This window comes from Typopeltis vanoorti, chromosome 8 (assembly GCF_054136105.1).
Source record: "Typopeltis vanoorti isolate ZY-2024b chromosome 8, IOZ_Tvanoo_1.0, whole genome shotgun sequence".
In the NCBI taxonomy this organism is placed as follows: domain Eukaryota; kingdom Metazoa; phylum Arthropoda; class Arachnida; order Uropygi; family Thelyphonidae; genus Typopeltis; species Typopeltis vanoorti.
The window spans coordinates 69,696,825-69,721,706 of record NC_143556.1 but is presented as its reverse complement, the minus strand read 5'-3'; the positions used below and the strand labels follow the sequence as shown (position 1 = coordinate 69,721,706).

General features: G+C 36.5%; 1 protein-coding gene across 1 annotated transcript in view; it reads left to right on the top strand.

Annotated features, from left to right (window-relative positions):
- The first annotated feature begins 2,448 nt into the window (after positions 1–2,448).
- LOC150104080 (uncharacterized) overlaps positions 2,449–24,882 on the top strand; it is a 52,445-nt gene continuing 30,011 nt past the window's right edge. Inside the window, exons 1-3 of the mRNA XM_090396393.1 lie at positions 2,449–2,605; positions 3,898–4,104; positions 17,090–17,275. Coding sequence (XP_090252519.1) covers positions 2,449–2,605; positions 3,898–4,104; positions 17,090–17,275 — 550 coding nt within the window. The remainder of the gene's footprint in view (positions 2,606–3,897; positions 4,105–17,089; positions 17,276–24,882) is intronic.

The following is a 24,882-nucleotide window of genomic DNA, read 5'->3' as shown; positions in this document are numbered from 1 at the left end:
TACATATATATTATTCATTAGGTTAAATCTGACCAATTATGTATTACCATGGGCCTTGATCTTGTATATTTGTATCAGCCTGCTGTAATTTTGTTAATATGTAAATACCATAATGCTAAACTTAAATTTTATGCATCAATGCTGTATAATAATTCCTTTCTGACTCTTTAAGTATTAGTATAATAATGTTTGTTGTAATCTTACTAGATGTAGACACTGCTTTCCTTGACTTGTTTTGTATATACATATGTTAACCTATAGTTATCTATTTATGTACTGCTGAAACCTCTGCAGTAAATTTGTTTATATGATATGTAGATACTGCATCACTTAACATGTATTTTGTGTATGCATCTTATTTACTACTTTATTTTTCGAATAATCATGTAGTGCTGTAGGACATCTTACCTATTTGTGTACTTTCTAGTAATTTTGTTTATATGTATTCTAAATTCTGTTTCTACTGCATTGCTAAATTTAATTTTCATCATGCATATTGTATAATATTTCCTTTTTGCCTATTTTTGTACTGTTATAAAGGCATCTATTATAATTTTACATATATGTACATACTGCATTCCTTGGCTTAGTGTTTTATATTATGTATTAACTTATATTGTTAACTATTTTTGCACTACTGTAATAACTTCTGACCTTGTGTGTTGCTGTGTCCTCTGCAGCAGTTCTGTTTACCTAGAGATGCTGCTTTGTGAAACTAGATTCTTGTACAGACATATTGTTTACAATTTTCTGTAAATGCTAATGTTGTAACCTTTAGTATGGCACAGTATGACCTTTGTAGTTTTTGTGCCAAATAAACTATAAACCAACCGAATCCTATACCTTCTGTGTTCCTCATTCGTCCGTGCGGTTAGCCTAGTGGCTATGCGCTTCACAACCATATGCCTTTGGAGAGTGTCCTAGGTTCGATTCCTATTGACGATGTAGGATCTCAATGATCTTCCTCAGCCATAGCCAAGTTAGCCCGTCTTGGGCATGGACAGCAGGGTTTTTCTCCCCAGTTTATCTGGGATTTTTCATCCTGCAAGCAGGCAAACCAGTCCTTTGAACACACACACACGGATTACAGTCATGAATATTGCCCTTAGGGGATGCAGCAGAGGAGTGTCGAACTAGCTGCATTAATACGCCAGTAACCCCTCATTAGGAGGGGGACTCAACCCGTCCTAGGATGGACGAGAGGGGATAGGTAGGTTCCTTATTCACAATATCACTGATTTTTGTTGGAGATTGTAATATACTTCTCAAACAGGACCCTCTGTCTAAGTCCTGAACGTGGCTCTGATTAATCTACGCAACAACTGATGCCGCATGAGATGTATTATAAGGCACAAATATATTAGCATTTTGGAATGAAATCACTGCAAGAAAAAAAGTGGTAGGTTTCAGAGGCACTTTCCACGTATCTGGGAAGTTTTGTCCCCCCCAATTCATCCCACATTGACCAGTTGGGTTGGGACTTCTGCCTACTAGATGAGGCAGACGTCCACTGCACAAGATGAAATGAAATAGCAAAATAGGATAGTTCACCCCTAGTCAGCATTGGGGGGGGGGAACAAGAAGAAAAGAAAGAAGGAAAGAGAAAAGGGGAGGGACCAGTCTACAGATAATATAACAGATGTATATTACATGAAGTAAGGCATGGTCCAGCATCTGGTACTTCAGGTTTGCCATGCCAATACTGACTAAAGTATGCCCTTGAGGGTATATATTTTGATTATATAACAGATGTATATTACATGAAGTAAGGCATGGTCCAGCATCTGGTACTTCAGGTTTGCCATGCCCATACTAACTAAAGTATGCCCTTGAGGGTATATATTTTGGATGGAGAACTGGTTAAAAAAGTTGAAAGATTTTTCACTTGGTGTTATACTATAAATTAAAGATGCCAAGAAATTATACTCTTGCTTTTATCCTTTAACCAAATGTAAGGCAACGAAGTTTGCATGAAGTAAACTTCATGTGCAAACTTTGTTTGTTTGCACTTGGATAAAGGATGAAACTAAGAATATAATTTTTGGCATCTTTAATTTATGGTTAAAAAAAGATCAAGGGTATTGAGAAATTGGAGAGGATTATCAGGAATTTGGAGGAAAATGGAAAGATCATTACTCGGTATTATTATTATTCTGGATAGAAAGTGCAACACTTGGGTTGGAGCTCAGACTAGAGCAAGAGACATTATAACAGCTGTTAAAAGATCCAAATGACAATGAGCATGTCATATTGCAAGAAGTAACACCCAAAAATGGACAAAGTTGATATCAGAACAGTATTCCATAGATGGAAAGAGAGCTACAGGATGACCAAAAGAGATGGAGGATGACATTAAAAAGACGGCTGGAAGTCAATGGCATAGCAAAGCTCAAGATAGCACTGAATGGAGGATATTGGGGGAGGCCTTCATCCAGAAGTAGACAGAAAATGGCTGATGAAGTAAGATGCATGATTTGTGTTAGGCCATTACTTACAGCAAAAACTTCATCTAGCTTGGTTGTGGTGTTTGGAAAAGGGAAACCAATTGGAGTTATGAACATTGAAGTCACTAGAAAGATTACTTCACTATTTGGATGGCTGGATTGTAGGAAGTCAAGCTTCAGGGATAGGAAGGTGAAAAGATAAGAATAGTTTTTGGAATTTGGAGAGAGTGGTAAATACAGCAGATGAATGTTACTAAATAGGCAGAGAAACCAGAAGATACTAAATTTGACATTCTCTGATCTCTAATCTTACAAAGTCAAAAAGAATCATGTAGCACTTAATTTGGAAAGTGAAAGCTGACTGTAGTTGATGTAGCTACGGTTTGCATTTCTGTTAAGAGGAGGTCTGTCTGGTCTAGATATTTGTAAGTGATGGGTACATCACGTATGTTAGTGAAGTGGATGTGAAACAGATTTTTTTTTTTAAGCTTCTTTTGTATATTTGGTTTGATTTGTCTTTTTCATTTAAATTGGTTTTTGAAGGAAGTTTATTTTAATTTCAGTGATACTATCACTGTTTGTTGTGTGTTTCATTACTGATTACGAATTTGATGAAAGGATAGAGTAAGTACATGAGTGAGAGGAGATAGATTCTTTGACATTCATGCAGAGTGACCAATTCCTTTCCTGTTGTGGCCTTGACAGTATCCCCCACATATCTCAGATTCTCTTCTAGGCACAACCTGGTATAGTATGTTGTGGAGGGATTATACACCAGCTGAATCGGAAGCCTCCTGATGTGTTACTGACAGGTTCAGGCCTGTGTGCTGTCTGGCAGCTGGTCTACAGTACCACAATTTATACTGCTGTACCTTCAAAATGAAGAAGGTTCTGAGTATGTTTGGCATGCCTTTGAACGGTATCACTCACACTGCATGGAGAAGGAAATGAGGGGGGGAGGGGAGAGACCAGAAACCCCTCTATTCTGGAGGCCAAACATATCATTCATCACTTCAGGTCTCCAATAAGTAAGGTGGTTACACTAAGTGATGAAGGTCATCTACCACCACTTAATGGTAGATGACCTTCATTGTAATATTTATCATGTTCTTCTGATGTGAGTTAATACTGTTAAATAGTTGAAATGAAAAAGTATTAGTTAAAAGGCACTAACTTGACCAAAGTTAGTGCCTTTTAACTAATGCAATGCTATAGCAGCTCATTACAAGGGTTTGTATTTTTTGTAGGTGCTCAATCACTTTCAAAACCCTTTACAGAGCTAGTTGTTGATTTTCCAGACTGTTTATTTAGTTCTCTTATTCACAAGGTACTTTTCTAAGTCACCTAGTGCTGTACTAATTTTAGATAAAAAGTATACTTTATGATATTCTATATTATTTACATATGTCCAAACACGAAAGATAGATTCATTACTTTTTTTTTTTTTATTTAGGCAAAGAAAAAGAATGGTCCTTTGCTTCCAGTGTCACATCCAAAACTGTTTCTAATCTTGAGAAACAAACAACATATGTGGTAATCCTTTCAGCTATTTATGAAGGATTCAGGAAGGCATCAGCTCCAAAATTCACTGTTTCAACATTAACATCAGTAATGAATGATGCACCAGTAGAAGATGGTGGATATCCTAAACATGAATTGTGTAAGGCTGTCAGTATATTTCAAGATTGTCTTAGAGCCAATTTAGATTTAGAAATGATCCATATAATTAATTTTTTTAAAAAAAATAAAATATATGCTTGCATAAATATGCAGTGTAGTAGAAAACATTAACCAGATATTAATTTACATAATTGCTTTTATGACATTATACAACATGTGATACTACACATTATGTGTTTCTGGGTTCTTGTAAAAGTGCATTTCATTAATCTGTATAATTGATGATGGGTGAAATCACTAATCATATATTGACATTCTCATGCATTTATGTAAGATTGAATTTTTTGAATTTGCAATGAAAAAATTCAATTCAGCTTACAGCTCTAATTTAGGATATTTGCCAACATGCAAGGTAATTAGCCAACAGTATACAAGACTGTTTTAGTGATCTCAACTCTTCAGTGAGTTTTTATGGACATGAGGTAATTGTTCAATATTATATGTCACTGTTCATCCTTCTTGACTTTTCAACAAAGGGAAGTTCTAGACTTTATTGTCATACAAAATGATGTATCTTATCATGTATGAGAATACATGGCTACCAAGGTCTCATGATCTCACTGCATGGATGTTTGGTTTCAATGCTACAAGAACATAACTTTAAACTTGTGTAATACGTGTAATGCATGCTTTGTAGAATGTTTCAAAGACATTAGCATAATAATCATCATCATCATCAAATTCCTGACATTCCAAGTTCTAATCGTTTTTTCTGTAGACGGAGATCCAAAATGTCTTTCAGCTTCCCTATTCCCGTGTTCTTCCGCATATTTTACAACCTGCAATTTGTAACTTGAAGTATATGAATGTCGCCTGTTTTTTTCCGTCACTAAAATCTACAGGGAAATATCAAACTGAACACAAAATATCTCAATACTGATAAACATCGGTAACTGATTACTCAGATAAGATATTATGAAACTTGAATAGGGACTCCCCGTTCTTAGCCAATGACGCACTAGAAGTCACGTGAAGGTCACGCATCAATTTGATTGCATCATTAACCGCCTACAAAGATCTTGGAACATAAAAGGGAGTGCGTATTACTTTGAAAAGAGGAAACAATCTTTACCTTCATTATATAAGACGCACCCCATTTTTAAGATAAAAAAGTGCGTCTTATACACCAGAAAATACGGTATATCACCACTAACTTCTTATGTACAATTTTCCTCCAAATCAATCTGTTACCTGTCAAAACTCCAACGTTATCAGATGTTATATTTCTGTCTTCTGAGGCATTTTTTACTGTATCAATCCACCTATATCTTCCTCTGGGTTTTTTTCCTGTTAACCTGACGAAGAACACTTATTTTGCTAATCTAACCTTTCCTTTTGCATTCCTGGATGCTGAAAATGTCAAGTTCTTTCCCATATCCTCATTTTTAATATGATATTGCCAGTGATATCATCTGCTCATGCCCTAATCTTTCTCAGGACTCTCATATCTGTGGTCTCTAGTCTTTAGTCAAGTGTTTTATTTCTAACCCAGCTCTCAGATCCATAAGTTAAAATTGGTTTGAACACTGTCTTGTATACAGCTACTTTAGTGTTTTTACTAATTTATCTCTTAGTCCATATAAATTTATTCAGTTAACTTCTTAACCATACCAGCTTTGTTGATTCTGGTGTTTATTTTCATATTTCATTTGGCATCTTCACTAAAAATTGTGCCCAAGTAGCTGAAATGTTTTACTTGTTCGATAGGTTCCCATATTTGGGATGAAAAACCGAAGCTCTCTCTCTCTAAGAATTCTTGATGATATTGAGAAGAGGGCAATCTGCTTAATACACAAGATCCTTCCCTCACAGACTTCCTTCAGTCAATTTATCTTAGGTGCTATATTTCAGTGGCGGTGCCTTTCTATGGGTACTTTACTTTCATGGGAATTGCTACCTCTGAATTGGTTGCTACAATTCCACTCTAACCATAGAACTAGAGCAACCACTAGCCAACACCCATACACTGTCCAGCTTCGAACACACTGAACTAACTTCTCATCAGCTTCCTTGATTCCATCCACCTCCATTCTTTGGAACAATCTCTCCCATACTGTTTTTCCCACTGAGTACAACCTCCCACTCTTTAAGAAATATACCAACAGGCTATATTTTCCTCCTTAATCACTTGCCCACGCAATGGCACTATAGTGGTTTAGGTTTTGTGACTTTCATGTGTGGGGTCAACATAAAAATAAAATAATTAAAAAAAAATTTGTTCTCCACGGTAATGTTCTTCAAACTACATGTGTGGTCTGCTTCATATTTGTAGAATATGCCCTGTGAATGTTGTGCTGCTTTGCATTCTCTTTCTGCTTGACTATGAAGACAACAATGGACCAAGAAAATTAGCAGCTTCAATTTAGGCAAACATTAAAGGAAGCATGAGAATTTGTTACAATGGAAAGTACACCCCTCTAATCAGCATATATTTTCCCCTCAGTTATAGTATATTTAAGAAGATTGCCATTCAGATTGGTTTTTGTCTTTATTGCAACTTTTTATCATTAGGTGGCCAGACCCTTTAAGATACCTTCAGTCAGTCTTTCTTGACAGATAAAACTGCCTTAGCAGTACTCACAAAGTAAAATAGCACAATCCTATATTTTAAAGAATTTCTGGATGAATTGTAGAAGATGCGTGTATGATTAGTATATATTCTTGGTTTCATCTCTGTCATACCATTGTATGTACACCAATCTTTGTGCATGAATAGGGATCCCAGATACATTGGAAAAAAATACGGGACACTTATGATTGAGGGACCCTCAGTCATAAGTGTCGCTAAGTCAATGATAAGTTCTAACGAACTTATCATTGTTGCAGTATTGCCATCACTCACCTTGAGAAAATAACAACACTTCTACACTTCCCTATAATGACGGAGAGCGGTGTTTGTAATAGAATAGAAATTGTAACTCATCGATTTTGTTATTCAGTCTTGAACTCTAAAATACAGGACAAAAAGCTGTCCCGAAGAGTTTTCTCGGGACAACGGGATGCATTAGCCAAAAACTGGATGATCCTGTATTTTACGGGACATCTGGGATCCCTATGCATGAATATCTACTTTTTTGTATACTGAGAGTAGTTAATTTCTCTACAAGTTGCCATCATCATCATCATCATCAAATACCTGACATGTACCTTCACGGGTGGTTGGTTGGTTGGTTTTTAGTTTATTGGTGCAAAAACAGCAAAGGTCATACTGCACCATAGTGAAGGTTACAGCAATACATAAACAGTCAAAGAAAAATTGTAAACGACATGCATACATGCATGTACGAAAACTAAGCTAACTTAAGACATAAGACATATGACTAAAATTACAACAAAGGTTACAGAAGTACATATATAATTAAACAGAAATCAGTAAACAACATGCATGCACAAAAATTAAATTTCACAATGAAATAATAAAATTACTGCAAAAGTTACAGCAGTACATAAATATTCAACAGTACAAACTAGTAAGCAAAATGCATGTACAAAATCCAAGCCAAGAAATTCAGTATCTACATAGAAATAAAATTACAGCAAATGTTATTACAGCAGTACATAAATAGTCAAAAAGAAATTATTATACAACATGCATAAAATTTAAGTTTAGCAATGCAGTATCTATATATAAATAAAATTACAACAAGGTTACACAAATACATAAGGTCAACGGCTACAGCAATACATAAATAGTCAAAAATAAACTAGTAAATAACATGTATGTACAAAAGTTAAGTTATGCAATATAGTATCTACATATAAACAAAATTACAGTCAAATGTGTTTGTACAAATTAATGTTTTGTAGAAAGTTAAAAATATCATTCAATCTGCCTGAGTCTCATAACATCTGCCTGAGTGTATATGGCCTGGCTAGATAAGTAAAAATTTCATTTCTCTCTCTCGTGTAAAGTGCTGACACTTTACACGAGACAATATGTCTCGCTATGACAAATAGTGAGATATGTATTGCATTTTTCACACATGGGAGAGTTCAGCCCTCAGTAAAAAAGACTGTAAGATGACTGGCCTATGCAGAGCCTAGCAAGAACAACTTCCTCTTTTCTCTTTATATGTTGACTAGAATGCCAATGCTTAATTTCAAGCTTAATGTCATATCATTTGTTTGTCAGTGCTTCCTGTCATGATGACTGCCATTGAGCAATTAGCTTTGATTTTATAAACTGTCTGTAGTCAGTATATGGTACTGTCAAGCAGTACGTGGAGAAAGTATGAGCTGATCTAAAGTATGTGTAACACCTCATACAGCACTGGATTTGGATTCTGTAAAGAGCTCAATGAGTCTGTATAAATTATACAATTTTGATAGCAGTTTTCTTTTATATGCACAAGTGCAAGCTAAATGGCATGCAACTCTGCTGTATAATTACTGTAATCAGGTGGGTTCTGGTTGGAGATAATAATATCAGGAAACACAGCAGCAGAGCCAACATAGGTATCAGTTCTTGAACCATCAATATAGATGGGCAAGAAATCAGAATGGACAGCTCTGTGTGCATTAAACAATTGCAGGTAGACCAATGATGGAGTATGAGACTTCTGTAGCTGACAGAGTGAGAGGTTGCAGAATGGAGTGCAAACCTGCCATGGAGGAATGCTGTTATGTTTGATGTAGGCAATGTTGTCAACATTCATACCAACAGCTTGCATTGTCTCTTTAACATGCATACCAAAAGGATGTATGGCAATATTGAGCTTTCCAATGCAGAGAAAAGAGACTAGTCCATGTAGGATAATCTGTGAGAGACTTTATCTTTAGGGCATAGTTAAGAGACAACTGTTTCCATCTAAAGACTGAGTGAGTGATATGTAAAAGGCAGTAGTAGCTCTCTGTATACCCTGATGATGGATGAGATCCAACCATCATAAGTTATTCTGTCTTGCAGAACTGGGCTTGAGACCCATAATCCAGCTTTTAACATATAAGTACATGATAAAGATGAAGCAATGAAGATCGATCAGTGCCTCACTCAGTAGAGGATAGAGTGCTAAGGAGGTTCATTGTTCTCTTGCACTTTGCTCTTAGTTGACGAATGTGTGCAAGAAATGCATGTTTTCTGTCAAAGATCAGTCCCAAGAACTTGGCTTCTGTAGCTACTGGAATAACAGTTCATTCCATTCTTAATTCAGGATCTGGGTGAAGAGTGCGTTTTCAATGCACTCTTCACCCAGATCTTCAACAGAAGTGTACAGACACTTTTTTCTCTTAAAAACCTGAAGCCATTACTAAGAGCCAACAGTGAGACTTGATCAATTGCTTGCTGAAGTTGTCTTTCACTTACCATCATGTTACAAGAGTGACAGTAAATTGTGAAGTCATCAACATATAGAACATTGTCTACAGTGGGAAGAAGCCATTCAGTGATTAAGTTAACTTTGATAGCAAAAAGTGTCACACTTAAGACAGAGCCTTGGGGAATTCCCTGTTCTTGATAATATGGCTGACTTTCCACTCTGACTTGGAAAGTTCGTCTGGACAGAAAGTTTTAAATAAATACAGGAAGGTGTCCTCTGAGACCCAAGTTATAGAGGTCCTTTAATATGCCATATCTCCAGGCTGTATTGTAAGCTTTTTCCATGTCAAAGAAAACTGAAACCAGATGTTCTTACTTCAGAAATGCATCTCTTTATACAAGTTTCTAAATGAACCAAATGGTCTGTTATGAACCATTGTGCAGTGGAGAGAAGATCTTTGCTTTCTAAATACTAGAGAAGTCTGGTATTAACCATTTTCTCTAGTATCTTACAAAGACAGCTGGTCAGAGCAATAGGTCGATAATTATTTGCTTATGTTGGATCCTTTCCTGGTTTTGGGATAGCTGTGACAACTGACTTATGCCAAAAATCCATAAACTCTTCCTCTGCAAGTATTCTATTGTATATTAAGAGAAGGAGATCGACAGAAGATGATGGTAGATGTTTTATCATTTCATAATGGATGTCATCAGGCCTACTGCACTAGTGTGAGACAGTAGAAGAGCTCTTTTTAGTTCCTCCTTAACAAATGGCTGATTGTTATGGCTCAAGATCATTGAAAGAAAAATTTAGCCTTTGTTTTTCTTGCTGCTCTTTCAGTATTAAAAATTCAGGCAGATATGAAGCTGTTCCTGAGATTCTGGCAAAATTTTCACCAAAAGTGTCTGCAATAGCTTTGGGATCAGCCATAACGCTTCTATTATGATTTAAGGTAGACTAATGGTATGTTCTATATCTATCTTTCATTTTCCTGATTTTTATCCCATACAGTTTTTGCACTGGTTAATTGATGAGGTAAATTGGATCCATGAATTGTTTGGACTGTGACATCTCACATAACTATTAAGTTTGATGTGGTGGGGTATCTACGAAATATACCCTGTTCCTTGTGTTGATCGTTTTTGGCTGTCTGGCCTTCTGGGTTCCACCAAGACTTGGGATAAAGTGGAAGAGTGGAAATTGAGATGATATTCTTGGGATGGAGGACCGTTGCTGCCTGGACCATGCACTCTGTTATATACTTTACTGCTTCATTGATAGGTGTTTGAATGATGGTATCAGCGTTAAATTTTGCAAGATGAGAAAAAGTATTCCAGTCAGCCTGGTCCATTTTCCATATGGGCATCCATGTAGGTGAACTTGGTTCCTGTGAAGACATTGTGCAAAGAACAGGAAAGTGATCACTTCCATATATATGTTCTCTTCAGCATCACACGTGAGCAGTGGAAGAATGGAAGGGGAGCAGATTGTAAGATCAATTGCAGAATATGAGTGGGTAGGCATATGGAAGAAAGTATTGAGTCTATTATTCAAAAGGGAGAGGTCATTATTGTCAAGGATTCTTTCAATGATTCGACCTCGTCTATTTGTGTTGGTGCTACCCCACATGTGTATTGTCAGCCATCAAAAGTATGGGTTCAGGCATTTGCAAGATAAGGTTATCTTGCAACGATTTAATTTAACTCAGCACTCGGTGGTGAATAAATTGAACATACTGTAATAAGAAATCCCGTGGAGAGGTGAATCTTTACTGCTTCCAGAGCAGTATTAAGTTGGACATGATGGAAAGGAGTAATGACCTACCCACTAGGATAGTTACTCCTCCATGAACAGGACCACCTCCAGTTCTGTCCTTGCATACAACGGTGAAATTCCTTAAGATAGGGTCCTTGTTGGTTCTTAAGTATGTTTCCTGTAGACAGAAACAGAAAGGTTTGTGTTTCTGCAAGAAAATTTTGATATCATCAATATTCTGGCAAAACCCACAACAGTTCCATTGTAAAACGTTTCCTATTGTTTTGGCTTTATAGACTTGTCTAGTTTTTGAGAGGTTGAGGACTTACTTACCTTTGTCAGGTTTATATTTATCAGTTATTTTTGGGAAGCATGGACAACCAGTGTCCATCTCTTCCTCTGGTAAAATATTCATTACATATGATGTGATAGGGTTAGTTGGCAAGTTTAATTTACTTTCCTTAGATACCGAAGTATCAATTTTTTCTGTGGTGTTGTCTGGCGGTTTATCTTTAAGTGATATCTTTGCCATAATTTTTTTGACAAGTGGGTTCTCATCAAATGGAACCATTTTTGGAGATGTCTCTGGAGTAAGGCCATAGATCATACGATTGATGAGCTCAACAGAGAAGCACTCACAATCATAAATTTCAGGTATGGTGGAATAGATATGAGTTTGAGTTGCTGTTAACATTTTCTTAATTGTTACCTTCGTAACATATGAGGATTTCAGAGTGGGTGCAGCTGTGGCTTTCTTTCTTTTTGCATCCTGATATGAAGTTTTGTTTTAATTTTTCGTATTTCTTTTTCATCTTTTCACTTTTGACATGCATGAGAGTAAGCAGGATGATCTCCCTGACACATTTAGCTTTTTATGCAGAGCAAGATATCATGCCCTTACTTCCACATCGAGCACAGGTGGTTAAACCATAATAGGTAAGTTTGGGCATGCCCATATTTCTAACATTTAAAGCATCATCTTGGATTAGGGATGTGCACTCTAATAGGACAGCTAAAATAATCTGCTTTAGCTTATCGTAGCTGTCCTGAGTGAAATCAGAATGGAGATCCCATTCTAATTTCACTCATCTACAGGAATTGAGTGTTTTATGACGTGTTAGTGTGATTGGTATTCCACCCATTGATGTTACTCCAAATGTTGCTGACACAATATTTCCACAAGGATATCACCAGAACATAATTTTTTAAGTTTTGGGAAGTCCTTCCGATCCTTCTAAATCCTTTTGAATAAAGAAGGATGACATTTCCCCTATTTGCTTTTCACCTGTTGCATGGATGATCAAAAACATTGGTACATTTATACTAGTGTCATATATCTTTGGTTACCAAATGCTGTATCTATGATATCACTACTTGGTTAAGACTTTGTTAGGACCCCTAAAATGTTCGAGGGTAAAGAATTCATGCTCAAGGAGTTTTTGGTTTAGCACCAGAGCTCCCCACCCACCACTGGTATAGCATACTGCTATGCTATACCAGTACTACAGCAAGCCTTGGATGATTCCGACCCCAGATTATGGGGTGAGAGAGAGACTTACTGCAACAACATTGACCCTTACCTGCAAGGGTCAACAACATTAACCCTTGCAGGTAAGCCCCACTACCTGATTGATCCTGGCTGGGCCATTCAGGACTACCTGTCTTTCCAAAGCAGAGGCCAAAGTAGTGCAAGCAAAGACTGCATCGAGAGTGGAATGCTAGAGCTATGCTGGATACTATACAAGTACTACAGCAAGCCTTGGATTTCGACCCGGATTTATGGGGTGAGCGAGATTTACGGCAACAACATTGACCCTTGCAGGTAAGACTACTGGCTGATTGATCCTGGATGGGCCATTCAGGACTGCACATCTTACTGAAGCAGATGCCAAAGTAGTGCAAGACTACCAGGATTCCTCCCCCCCCCCCCCTTCTGGATTTCCACAGGTTGCACCACACAACAAACACAGTGGCAGGGCGTTGGATCTCAGTGAAGGTGGTCTGTAAAAAAGACTCGGGAGAAGTTTAGGGATGGTACTGTATTGGTCTTTATGATAGCTACATGAAGGATTTCATCATTATTAATTTATGATTATCAATTTTCCTCCAAATTAATCTGTTATCCATCAAGACTCCAATTTTATCAGATCTTATATTTCTGTCTTCTAAGGCACTTTTTTATTCTATCAGTCTACATAGATTTTGGCCTTCTTCTGAGTCTTTTTCCTGCCAACTTGGCAAAGAATACTTGCTAATTCCTCTGCCATTCTGTTTAGGCGACCATAACACCTGAGGTTAGCTCTGCTAACACATTCCTGAATACTAATAATGGCAAGTACTTTCCTAATATCTTCATTTCTAATATGACACTGCCATTTGTTCATTGCCCTAATCATTCTGAGAACTCTCATGTTTGTAGTCTTCAATCTTTGATTAAGTGTTTTATTTCTAACTCGGCTCTTAGATCCATAAGTTAAAACGAGCTGATTTAGTGTTTTGGATAATTTCTTTCTTATTCCATATAAATTTATTCAGTTGAATTCCTACCATACTAGTTCTGTTTATTTTATTATTATTATTACATAACACCTCCAAGGAGTCCAAAGACTCATCGAGAGAGGGTACTTACTCTACAACTCTCCATCTCCACCAACCGCAACTACCTTCATCATCTACACCAATGCCATCTACTGCCTGACCACCACCACTAGTATTTTCACAGACAAACATCCATGCCCACAATGGGATTCGAACCCACAGCCTTTTGGCTGGAGAGCGGCTATGCTAACCACTCGGCCAACCAGGCTGGGTGGTTAGCATATTTCCATTTCCATATTTAATTTGCCATCTTCACTAAAATTGTGCCTAAAAGCCAAAATGCTTTAATTGTTCTGGTTCTTCCTTCTGGATGCAGTTGATGTTTTCATTGCTTTGTCTTTTTAATGTTGATTTTTATACCAAATTTATCAGCACATTTAGTCAGGGAATCTTTCAGACTTCATCTCATCTTTCTTTTACCTTGTGGTGTCAAGAGTTTATTAATCATCAGACCTCAAACCGTTCAGAGGATAAGGTGGTCAGCCCTATGCCTCGGTGTATCCTATGTCCTGTAGTGTTGAGTTCTAAAGGCCGGTTTGCCTGCTTTGCGGGATGAAAAACTCTACTATTCACGCCCAAAACCAGCTAACTTGGCTATGGCTGAGGAAGATTCTTTAGCTCCTCATGTTACCAACGGGAATCGAACCTAGGACACTCCTTCCCCAGGCATATGATTCACCCTCCCAAATACTAACTGGGCTAAGGTTTGCTTAACTTCAGTGATCAGCTGAGAACTGGTGCTTTCAAACTGATCCAGCCACTGACTTTCAGACTTGTACAATTTACCCTAATTGAATAATATGGTCATATGTGGATGAAATCCAGAATATACTTTTCTCTTTTACTGTTACAGATTAGCATTCATTTTGATAAATTATGGAGGCTACTACTATGTTAAGAATAACTTAGTGGTATCCTCCATAATTTTTTTCAATGTTTCAACTTTCATATTAATGTCATCATAGTTGTTCCACACTCAGTGAAGCACTGAATGACTTACATACAATTATCTTGCTGTCTCTTATGATGTCTCGCCACCTGAATTCATTGGTTAAATGATGTCTTGCAGTCATATCCAAGAATTTTGATATCACAAAATGTCTTGTTCTCACTCCAGACATGAAATGGAAAACCACTCTGAAACGTCCACATTTATGCTATGGTGCATTTGCATATACCACTGATGGTGCCACTTATTTGAATACTATAACCAGACTCTGCTTCACTTTATTACATGATCTACCTGTCTTTCATATGTTTTTTTTTCCTTTCTTTTTTTGCATTTGAGTTATTGGGATTTTTATCTTTATTCTTCAATGTTTGGAAACTTATATTTCTCCATTAAGTGAAAACACTATTCAGACACAATGTTTATAATAATCATTCCCTTGTCTTCCAGTGAGAATCACTATGAGATTTCATATTATTGACTTCATATCAAATATCTTAAGTTTCTTTTTATTGCCATATGTGCGATTAGTCTATGTTCAATTCAAAGGCTATGCACAGAACCTGTTTAACAGTGGATCTCTGTTTTTCTATTAATTTCAAATCTATATAGCACAGTGACCATGCACACACAAATGTGTACTCATCACATATGTATATTATGTATAATATATTATGTGTGTGAGAGAGTTAATGAGTGATAAAATGCTGATCATAATTTCAACAGGATCACCAATAATCTGGATATTTTTTGAAATTTGATATGTTCTTCAAGGAAAACACAAATGTTTCACATCCATCAGATAGATTTTGTCATCATTCTGCATATTGAATTAAAATTTGTTCAAATTTAAAATCAAAAAAGGCAAAATTGATATGTTCAAATAAGAGCCTCAGTAGCTTCTCATATTTGAGTTTAATGGAATATTTACAGCACTAGGAAAGGATTAAAACACATTTTAATGCTTCCTATATTTCTTCTCAGTCACAGACGTCTTCAGGGATTACAAATAACTTTTGTAACACACACACACACAAAGACAACACAATACTAAATGGGTGACTCTAAAGTCCTATTTAGTGGTGCACCCTCTATGGGCTTTTTTTAGATGGCCTTAGATGTAAAGTGGGACCTCTGATAACTATTATTTCTCAAATTTTGGGAAGTTTTATGCATCCATATTTATTTCAGTTTGGTTGATTTCTTAGTGCTGCAGCAGATTCTAAAACAGTTTTTCTTTTTTAAATTTACTATGGTGGAGCATGGTAGTTTTCTTCCAGAAATACATGGTCTACAAGCCAGATTAACCATAGTCATGATTGCAGATGTACAATTTGTGTTCTTCTAAATGGATGGTTGCTGATCTACCTGTCTATCTGAAGTAAGCCATCTTGCAGGAACTGGGTTCTTTATATACTCCAGGCACTGAGAGAGAGAGAGAGAGGAGGGAGCTGATTTTTGGTAGAACAGACAAGGGTAGCAAGTTTCCAGTGGGGCTTAAAAGATGTGTAGAGGTTGTACTTTTTTTAAAGACCTGGCTATTTTTTCTGATGTGCCATGGATTTAGGGAATGGTGATGGCATTTCTGAAATCCTTCTGAAACGATAGCTGATGGTGGAGGGACTGATTATTATTCTTTTATTTTATTTATTTATTTATTTTTAAATTCTGTAATCAAATAATCAAAAAATAATCAGTCCCTCCCCATTCCTCAGCCATTTAATATTCAATTAAACCTTCAGCATGATGTTCTGCCAGCATTTAAACCTTAATACACGACCTGTGTAGCTCAGTTGGTTTAGATGAGCCCTTTACTCGGAAAGACCTGGGCTGAAATCTCATCTATGATGTGAGAACCTTTATCAGGTGTTTTCAATCAAATGATGAGTTAGCCATTCTCATATGGCAGTGGAGCATTTTTTTCTCCTGGAAACTCAGATTTTTCATCTCTTAAAACAGGCAAACCATCCATAAAACATGCAATTTACAGACAAAAATACATTACAGCCATTAGCTAAATACCGGCTTTATGAGATGGTGTGCCATACCTCCCCATGAAGGGCCTCATGGCCATTGTATCATCATATGCCAATTAATTAAGTTGTTCAAATGAATTTTTAAAAATATCCATTTGAACACTTAATTCTGTAGAATGGATTTTGTGATTAATTTGAATATTTTTTCATGATTACTTATTTCGATAGTGATTTGTTTTTGTTTTGATATTGACTGGTGTTCTCATTAGATTGCATTAATTGTTTTACATTAATCTATACAAGTTGAATAAAGTGAAATAAATAATACAGGATATCAGTATGTGCTTATCATGGTTTATTAAAATATACATTTTGAATTTTATTTTATTTTGATTTCAACTTAAATATCATATTTTCTATTTTTAATCACAGCTTGTAACTGTAGTGAAACTGGCTTGATTGCATGTACAAGGACTCCTGGAAGTGTGGAATGTAAATGTTCCAATGAATATGCTGGTAAATGGTGTGAATTATGTGCCCCAGGCTATTTTCGTGTTGGAAAATTATGTGTGTCATGTCCTTGTAATAATTATACATCATCAGGAGAATGCATTATTGGTAGGTTTCTTTACTCTTGTCATTTCAGATTATATTTTCATTATATGGTATAACTTTTATATAATATGATCAACTCTAGCAAAGACTATTATAGCAACCTACTAAAAAGTTCTTGCCAGATCTGTAGTGAAGCTTCATAACCAGACATTCATGAAATTGTCTATGATGAAAAAATCAAGATATAAATTAAAGATATTACATTAATAACTGGTACAAGTTGAAAAATAGCTGAGTGATTTTTTTAAAATAAATACAAAATGTTCTGTCATGTTTCATGACCATTTTTGTAGATTTATGGTTAAAAGAAAACAGAATAACAGTTCAAAAACAAAAAAGTGTCTTACAATTATGAAATAAGCATGATGAGAACTGTCTATAATGCCAGTAGAGTCTGAAGTAAAAAAAAGTAATTATAATGCCAGTAGAGTCTGAAGTAAAAAAAAGTAATTAATCTGTTAAAAAAAAAAGAAACAAAAAAGAGAGTGTACTGAGATGTGTTTAATGACTACTTCCTAAAACTGAATGGGAAAGTTTGAGGCTGACATGCTTAACTAAATTTGACTGATGAATAAGAGTTTCTCAGCTCCTATTTATATAGCCTCTACTAAAAAGATGGCTTTTATGTAGTACTTTACTCTTTTCCAGTTGACCATATGTCTGATAGATATAGCATGATTTGCAAGACCTGATTTGTTAGACACAGGGAAAGGAATGCAATCTTTATGCTCTTCGAAGCCCACTGCTCAGTCTGTCAATCTGCTGGTAATGCAAAAGATCACACCAGCAAAGAATGTAATACAGTTTGCTCTCACTATTGTAGACACCATTATAACAAATTTACTCACTATAAAAAAAATTACTAAAAATTCCTAGACAAAGTTTGGCATAATGCTATGGTAAAAAAAAAAAAAAAATCACTACAATCAAGCTATTCGTTATAATAAACTGTTTGGTCTCTATGAATCTGTTATAGTGAGAATCTGTGGTATATATCCAAATGATATATAAAAAAAAGTTGATCTTTCAGAGAGAGCAGAAACATCACCGGTTTGTGAACAGGACAGAAAAAGACCTGGAGGTTTACAGTATGAAAAAAAAAAAAAAAGTAAGGCCTTCTGTAAGCCTTTACTAATTTTGAATAGATTAATTACTCTTTTTGCTGTGGACTTTTAATAGCATTACAAATTTACAAATTGAGCTCTCCTTATGCTTGTAAATCTCATATTATTATTATTATTCTGGGCAACTCCAAGGAGTCGACAGACTCATCGATAACATCATGTCAAGAACAACTATTCGACATTCACACAGTATCTATCATACCTCGCCTTGAACTCATTCACGGTCGTAGCACCCACAACAGACTCTGGCAGCTTATTCCACTCATTCACCACTCTCCAAGTAAAAAATCTTGCTCTAACACCCCTGCTAACCACATTCTTGCCCAGCTTCCATGTTTGGCCCATAGTCCTCCTGCCACCAGCCCTAGTCTCAAAAATATCTTCTGGATTAATCTTATAGAAACCCTTCAGTAATTTGAATGTCTCAATCATATCACTCCTTTTCTGCCTATCGACCAATTTTTGCAACCTACAAATCTTCAACCTGTTCTCATAAGGTTCATTCCGTAGACCTGCTGTCATCTTGGTCACTCGTCTCTGGATCCTCTCCACCTCCTCCCCATCAAGAAGACACCCTGGCACCCATATCTGGGCACAGTACTCTAGATGGGGTCTTATCAAGGCTCGATACAGAGGAACAATAACTTGTCTCTGCTTGTTAAAGTATTTTTCAGAAGCCAAGTGATTTGATGAGCTGATTTAGCCACTTTTGCAATGTGCCCCCTAAACTTCAATTCCCTATCCACCAACACTCCCAAATCCCTAACCTCATCAATCTCCTGGAGTATGGTTTCACCAATGTGATATACTGCTGGTATTCTTTTCACCCCAAAATGCATAACCTTACACTTTGCCACATTAAATTGATATCCATTTTCCCTAGCTCAGTCCTCCAAACTATCCAAATCATCCTATAAAATTTTGACATCCTGTGCACTCACAATTGCTCTACCCAACTTTGCATCATCAGCAAACAAGTGAACACCTCCTCTCAGATCCTTTCCTATATCATTGATGAACAAATTGAAAAGTAGTGGTACAAGAACAGAGCCCTGCAGCACACCATTAGTCACAAGCTCAATTCAGGAGTTGAGTCTTTTGGATTCAACTCCTGAATAAACTACTCTCTGGTATCTCTCCATCAACCACCCTCGTATCCATCTCACTAACCCTATATCCATCCCCATCTGCTCCAGTTTACTGATTAGAGTTCCATGTGATATCCTGTCAGAGGCCTTTGCAAGGTCCAGTAGAATCACTGTAAACCCATTACCGTTATCCAGTTCAGCTGTCACTGTGTTATAAAATGAATGAGCAAGTTATTGAGGCATGATCTACCCTTCACAAAACCATGTTGTCCCCTATACAATATCCCATTTTCATCTATGTAATCCTCTATTCTTTTCTTGACTAATTTCTCCAAGACCTTGACAACGATTCCTGATATGCTAATTGGTCGGTAATTTACAACAGCAGTCTTGGAACCTCCTTTATGCAGTGGAACTATTATTTCTCCCCCCCCCCCACCCCGGACTAACCCAGATCCGAGACACAAATTAAACAAAATGGTCAAGGGTACTGACAATTCTTTAGCTGCTTCACGTATGACATGAGCTGGTATACCATCCAATCCCACAGATGTATTGACATTGAGGTTATGTAATAGACTACTCACCTCCACTTCATTCACCACAATTCCCATATAATCTATTGGTTAATTCATTTCTGCAGTGTCACCACCTGGATGATATATTCTTGCAAAGTGCTCACTCAGTAACTCAACTATATCAACTGATTCAGTTACCTCCCTACCATTGGCATTCTTTAAGATCATTCTGCCATATACATTTTTTCTTTTACTTGCAGCATATCGAAAAAACTGTTTAGGATTCTCTTTAGCATGCATGGCCAGTGTTCTTTCGTTATCCTTTTTTGCTTTTCTTACCACACTTCTTATCTTACACACACTTTTCTTACCCCTTCTGGACTGCGCTTTATACCGTTCATGTGCCTGCCAGTCACCTTTCTCCTTAAATTCCCTCCATACTTGTTTCTTTTTTTGCAGCTCAAGCTTAATGGTGTTATTCATCCATTTAACCCCTACTTGATTTATTATTCGGACTCTAGGTATATCAGCCATTGCTTCATGCAAACACTTCTTAACTGCCTCCCATGCACTATCAACTTCTAGCCCTTGCAGTTGTACATGTCATGGCACTGAACCAATCAAACTCCTAAGCTTGTCATACTTACCAGCCCGATAATTCCACATGTATCCTGTCTTAATTGTAAATTCCACACCTTTAGCCACCTCTCAAGTCAAGACCCTATGATCACTCTCACCAATTGGTGGCAATGCGGTCATATTTGTTACAGCCAAGTCCTCAGATGCAATTACTAGGTCAAGCACTCTCTGACCCCTAGTATTTTCCATTACATGCTGTCGCAGATAGTTATCCCTTAATAACCGCATAAAATCCAATTCCTTCCTCCCTTGTGTCCTCTCCTCACTCCGATCAGTGCGACCATAGTTGAAATCTCCCATAATAATTACCCTCCTTCCACTCATTTCTTCTATTTGCTTGTGCATACTATCTCCACCATCTTTTCCATCACCTGGCTTATAGCAGCACCCAATTGTATATTTTGTTCTGCTAGTCACAATCTCACTCCAAATGGCCTCAAATGTGCTCTTTTCTCTATCCTGCAATTCAACTTCTATTCTCCTTGGCTGCAGCTCATCAGCTATCATCAACAATACTCCTCGCACTGTTTTATTCTCCCTGTCATTCCTGAACACACTATACCCATCACATTCAATCCCACTAGCTATATCATCTACAGTCAGCCATGTTTCACTAATGCCAATAACCTGTGGTCTGGAAGTGCCAATCATTGCCACCAATTCTTCCTTCTTGTTCCTAATACTCCTAGTATTAGTGTACATGAATTTCAGACCCCCCCATTAGCCCCATCTCTACCTTGATGCCTTATACTAACTATCCCATTCTGGTTTGTTTTCCTTATTTGCTCGGGCATATTATACTCATTCATACACTCAACTGCCTTCCTAAGGTCTGCATATCTACTCTCCCCCCCCCCCCTAATAAATCTAGTTTCCCTGATTCTGCACATCCACTTCATTCAACAACACTTTTTCAAGTCTCCTTACACCGAATCCATTCAAATGCAAGCCATCCATCTTATATAGATCCTTTCGCCAATCGAACTCACTCCACACGTCCACAAATTCCACACCACTTGTCATACATAACCCATGCATAAAGTCATTTGCAATTATGGCCCTCCTTTTAAACACTTCACTGTCATACCATGGCAAAAGACTAATCATCCTAACTCTCTCACTCTTTTCTTTTGCTACCTCAAACAATTCATTCAGGTCCTCTCTAATAGACTCATTTATGTCCTTGATGGTCGCACCAGGTTGGTACGATTTTTTCAAATCCTCTATTAACACACCTCGTACTAACGAATCGCCATACAGCACTCACTCCTTCATTTTGTTTACATTCACACTCATACTCTTATTTTTCCTATCATACTTTTTATAATTGGCTGGTACACTCAGTAGACTTTTGTTCATACGCTCTAGCTGCCGCTTTGCTCTTTGTATCGCTCCGCTCAACAACACGATCTCACTCATTGCATCTATCTCATCTTTTTTATTTTCTGTTATACCATTAATTTGTTCTATATTAATACCATCATTCACACTTTCTACATTCACGCCCTCACAGTTCTCTGGTACAACCTCGCCATTTCTTGTTATATCACTATTTTCTTCATTCTGAAGTTTGACAAAAATATCACACTCACAACCTGAAATACACTTTAATTCCTCATTTTCCTTACATTTTCTACACACATTCACTCCTGTATTCTCATTTAACCATATTCCAGCTGCACTCCGCCAAACGTACATTTTACAGATAGTACACTGAATAATCTCCTTTATATTACAGTTATTGAATAAAGATGCCAAACCATTATTACTACCCACCATTTTCCTTCTTACGGGAGCCATATTCACTTCTATCGTATTTTATCAAATTAATAATTGAAACACCAAAAACACACAAACAGACACACTAAGATATGCAAAGCAAACAAAACTATGTAATATTCAAGTAAATTTGTCAATGATAACTTAAAATAACACTTATCTTATCAGGAGCTCTCAACAAACACTACAGACTATGAATCCCTCTAATGGCAACTCCCGAAATGCAACTATTTTTATTGTTGTGTTTATAAATTGATATGGTGCCTATAGTTCATTTAAGATGAAACCTTGGTTTTCATTACATTGAGTAGGTCATATAATTTCACTCACTTCTTTAAATCAACATACATAGCTGTTGAATTCTATATATGGCAGTTAAGTGAGTTTGCTAGTTTTCTTAGTCGATACAAAATTAATAATGGAAAAAACTCATGTACAAAGATTATTTAATAGTATAATTTTTGCCTGTGTGTCACAGGCATCTTCAGTACATTTTAAGCTCAAATTAAACAATAACTGACAATTCCAAAACGTGCCACCTAAGTAGCTGGTGTAAGATAACTAAGAAGGTCAATAACTTTCCTAAAAAAAAAAAAAAAAATCATTACAATAAAAAGTTAGGAAAGATTAGCTGATTTGTAAAGTACTATCTCCCATAAAGGGGATAGACGTAAGCCGTCGGATCTGTTTAAGTTAGGAGAATGCAGTAGAGTTTCACATGTTTCTTTATAAAGGCATTCCATGAGAAACTGACTTAGGTGGCGCTTTTTGGAATTGTCAGTTATTGTTTAATTTGAGCTTAAAATGTACTGAAGATGCCTGTAACACACAGGCGAAAATTATACTATTAAATAATCTTTGTATGTGAGTTTTTTCCGTTATTAATTTTGTATCGATATGTCTACTCACGGTATACCTCTTTTAAAACTTAGTTTACTTAGTGTTTTCCTTTAGTGATGTGAAATGCTAGTCCTGATTTATGTGCCCATTTTTTTCTCCTGATTGATCCATCTAACTAACATAACAAATGTCACAGGTACAGAAGATTTTGTACACTCCTAGTTGTTAAAGATAACCAAAACAGCTTGCTACCGCTTAAACAACCAGGAGTGTACAAAATCTTATGTACTTGTGACATTTGTTATGTTGGACAGACGAGTAAGTCTAGAGAAATCCATTAATAAAAAAAAATAATAAAATAAGCTAAAATAAAAAAAACATGTCAAGGATGTGGAGGAAGAAAGCAGCACATAAATCAGGAATGGCAACACACTAAAATGATATACATAGAATTCAACTGTTATATATATAGATTTAAAGAAGTGAGCAAAATGATATGATGTCTTACTCATTGTAATAAAACCAAGGTGTCATTTTCAATCAACTATGGCCAGCATGTATAAATGACTAAATGACCTGCAATAATGAGTCACGTATCTGACATTTTATTATGATATCAATGTCTTTTTCAAGTTTAATTTGAATAATGACAGTTGTTAATTTAGAAATCTCTCTGTGAATACCTTTTTTTTTATTGTTTTTTTTAATCTGAAGAAGTATACAAAAATGTTGTACAAAACTAGTAATTTCTTAACAAAAGGATGCTTAAGGGTCAAACCTGTATAACTTAGAGGAGACCTCCACATAGCCTTTCAAGGAATCTTCACCTTCTCATGGTGCACCCTGTTGGGTATCTACCTGGATACTGAACGAACGAGGATGGATTGGCAATTTGGGATTAGCCGACCAAATTGTATTCTTATTGGCTTAAACCAATATACAAAATGATGGTACAACATGACAAAATTTCATGCCGGCTGGGGCTTCGCCCGGTTAAACAAGGTCCCCGTTGTTTTTGCCAGGGAAGAACCAGGGCGAACAGTGAAAAGTCAGCTACTGGAACAAATCTGAAAGCACTCCCCAACTCAACATCACCAGAGTTAAAGATCAGTACTATCAATGTAAGAAGCCTGAATGGCAAAGAAATGGAGCTAGCTGAGGAATTAGATAAGTACCAGATCGACATAATAGGGATGACGGGAACAAAAAAGACCAAAACTGGTGAGATCTTTCTGAGCAATAAATACAAAATGTTATATTCAGGCAATGACAATCAAGGAAAAGAAGGGGTAGCCATAGTATTCAACGCTAAATACGAGGCTAATTTTCTTGAATGTCAGGCAGTCTCAAGTAGAGTGATGTGGGCAAATATCAGAATGGGGAACTGGACAGTGAGACTTATTTGTGCCTATGGTCCCATAGAAGGCTCTACTAAGTTAGAAGTGGAGGAATTTTTTGAGGCTCTTGTTATATCTTGAATGAGGAATTTTCATTAAAATTATTTTATTCAAGATTTAACAAGAATAAAATAACAACTAAGAGATACTTGTACTATAGTAAGGAAACAAATTGTAAAAAGGGAACATAAATGAATAACTTTAATGTGAAGTAAAAAGGAAAAA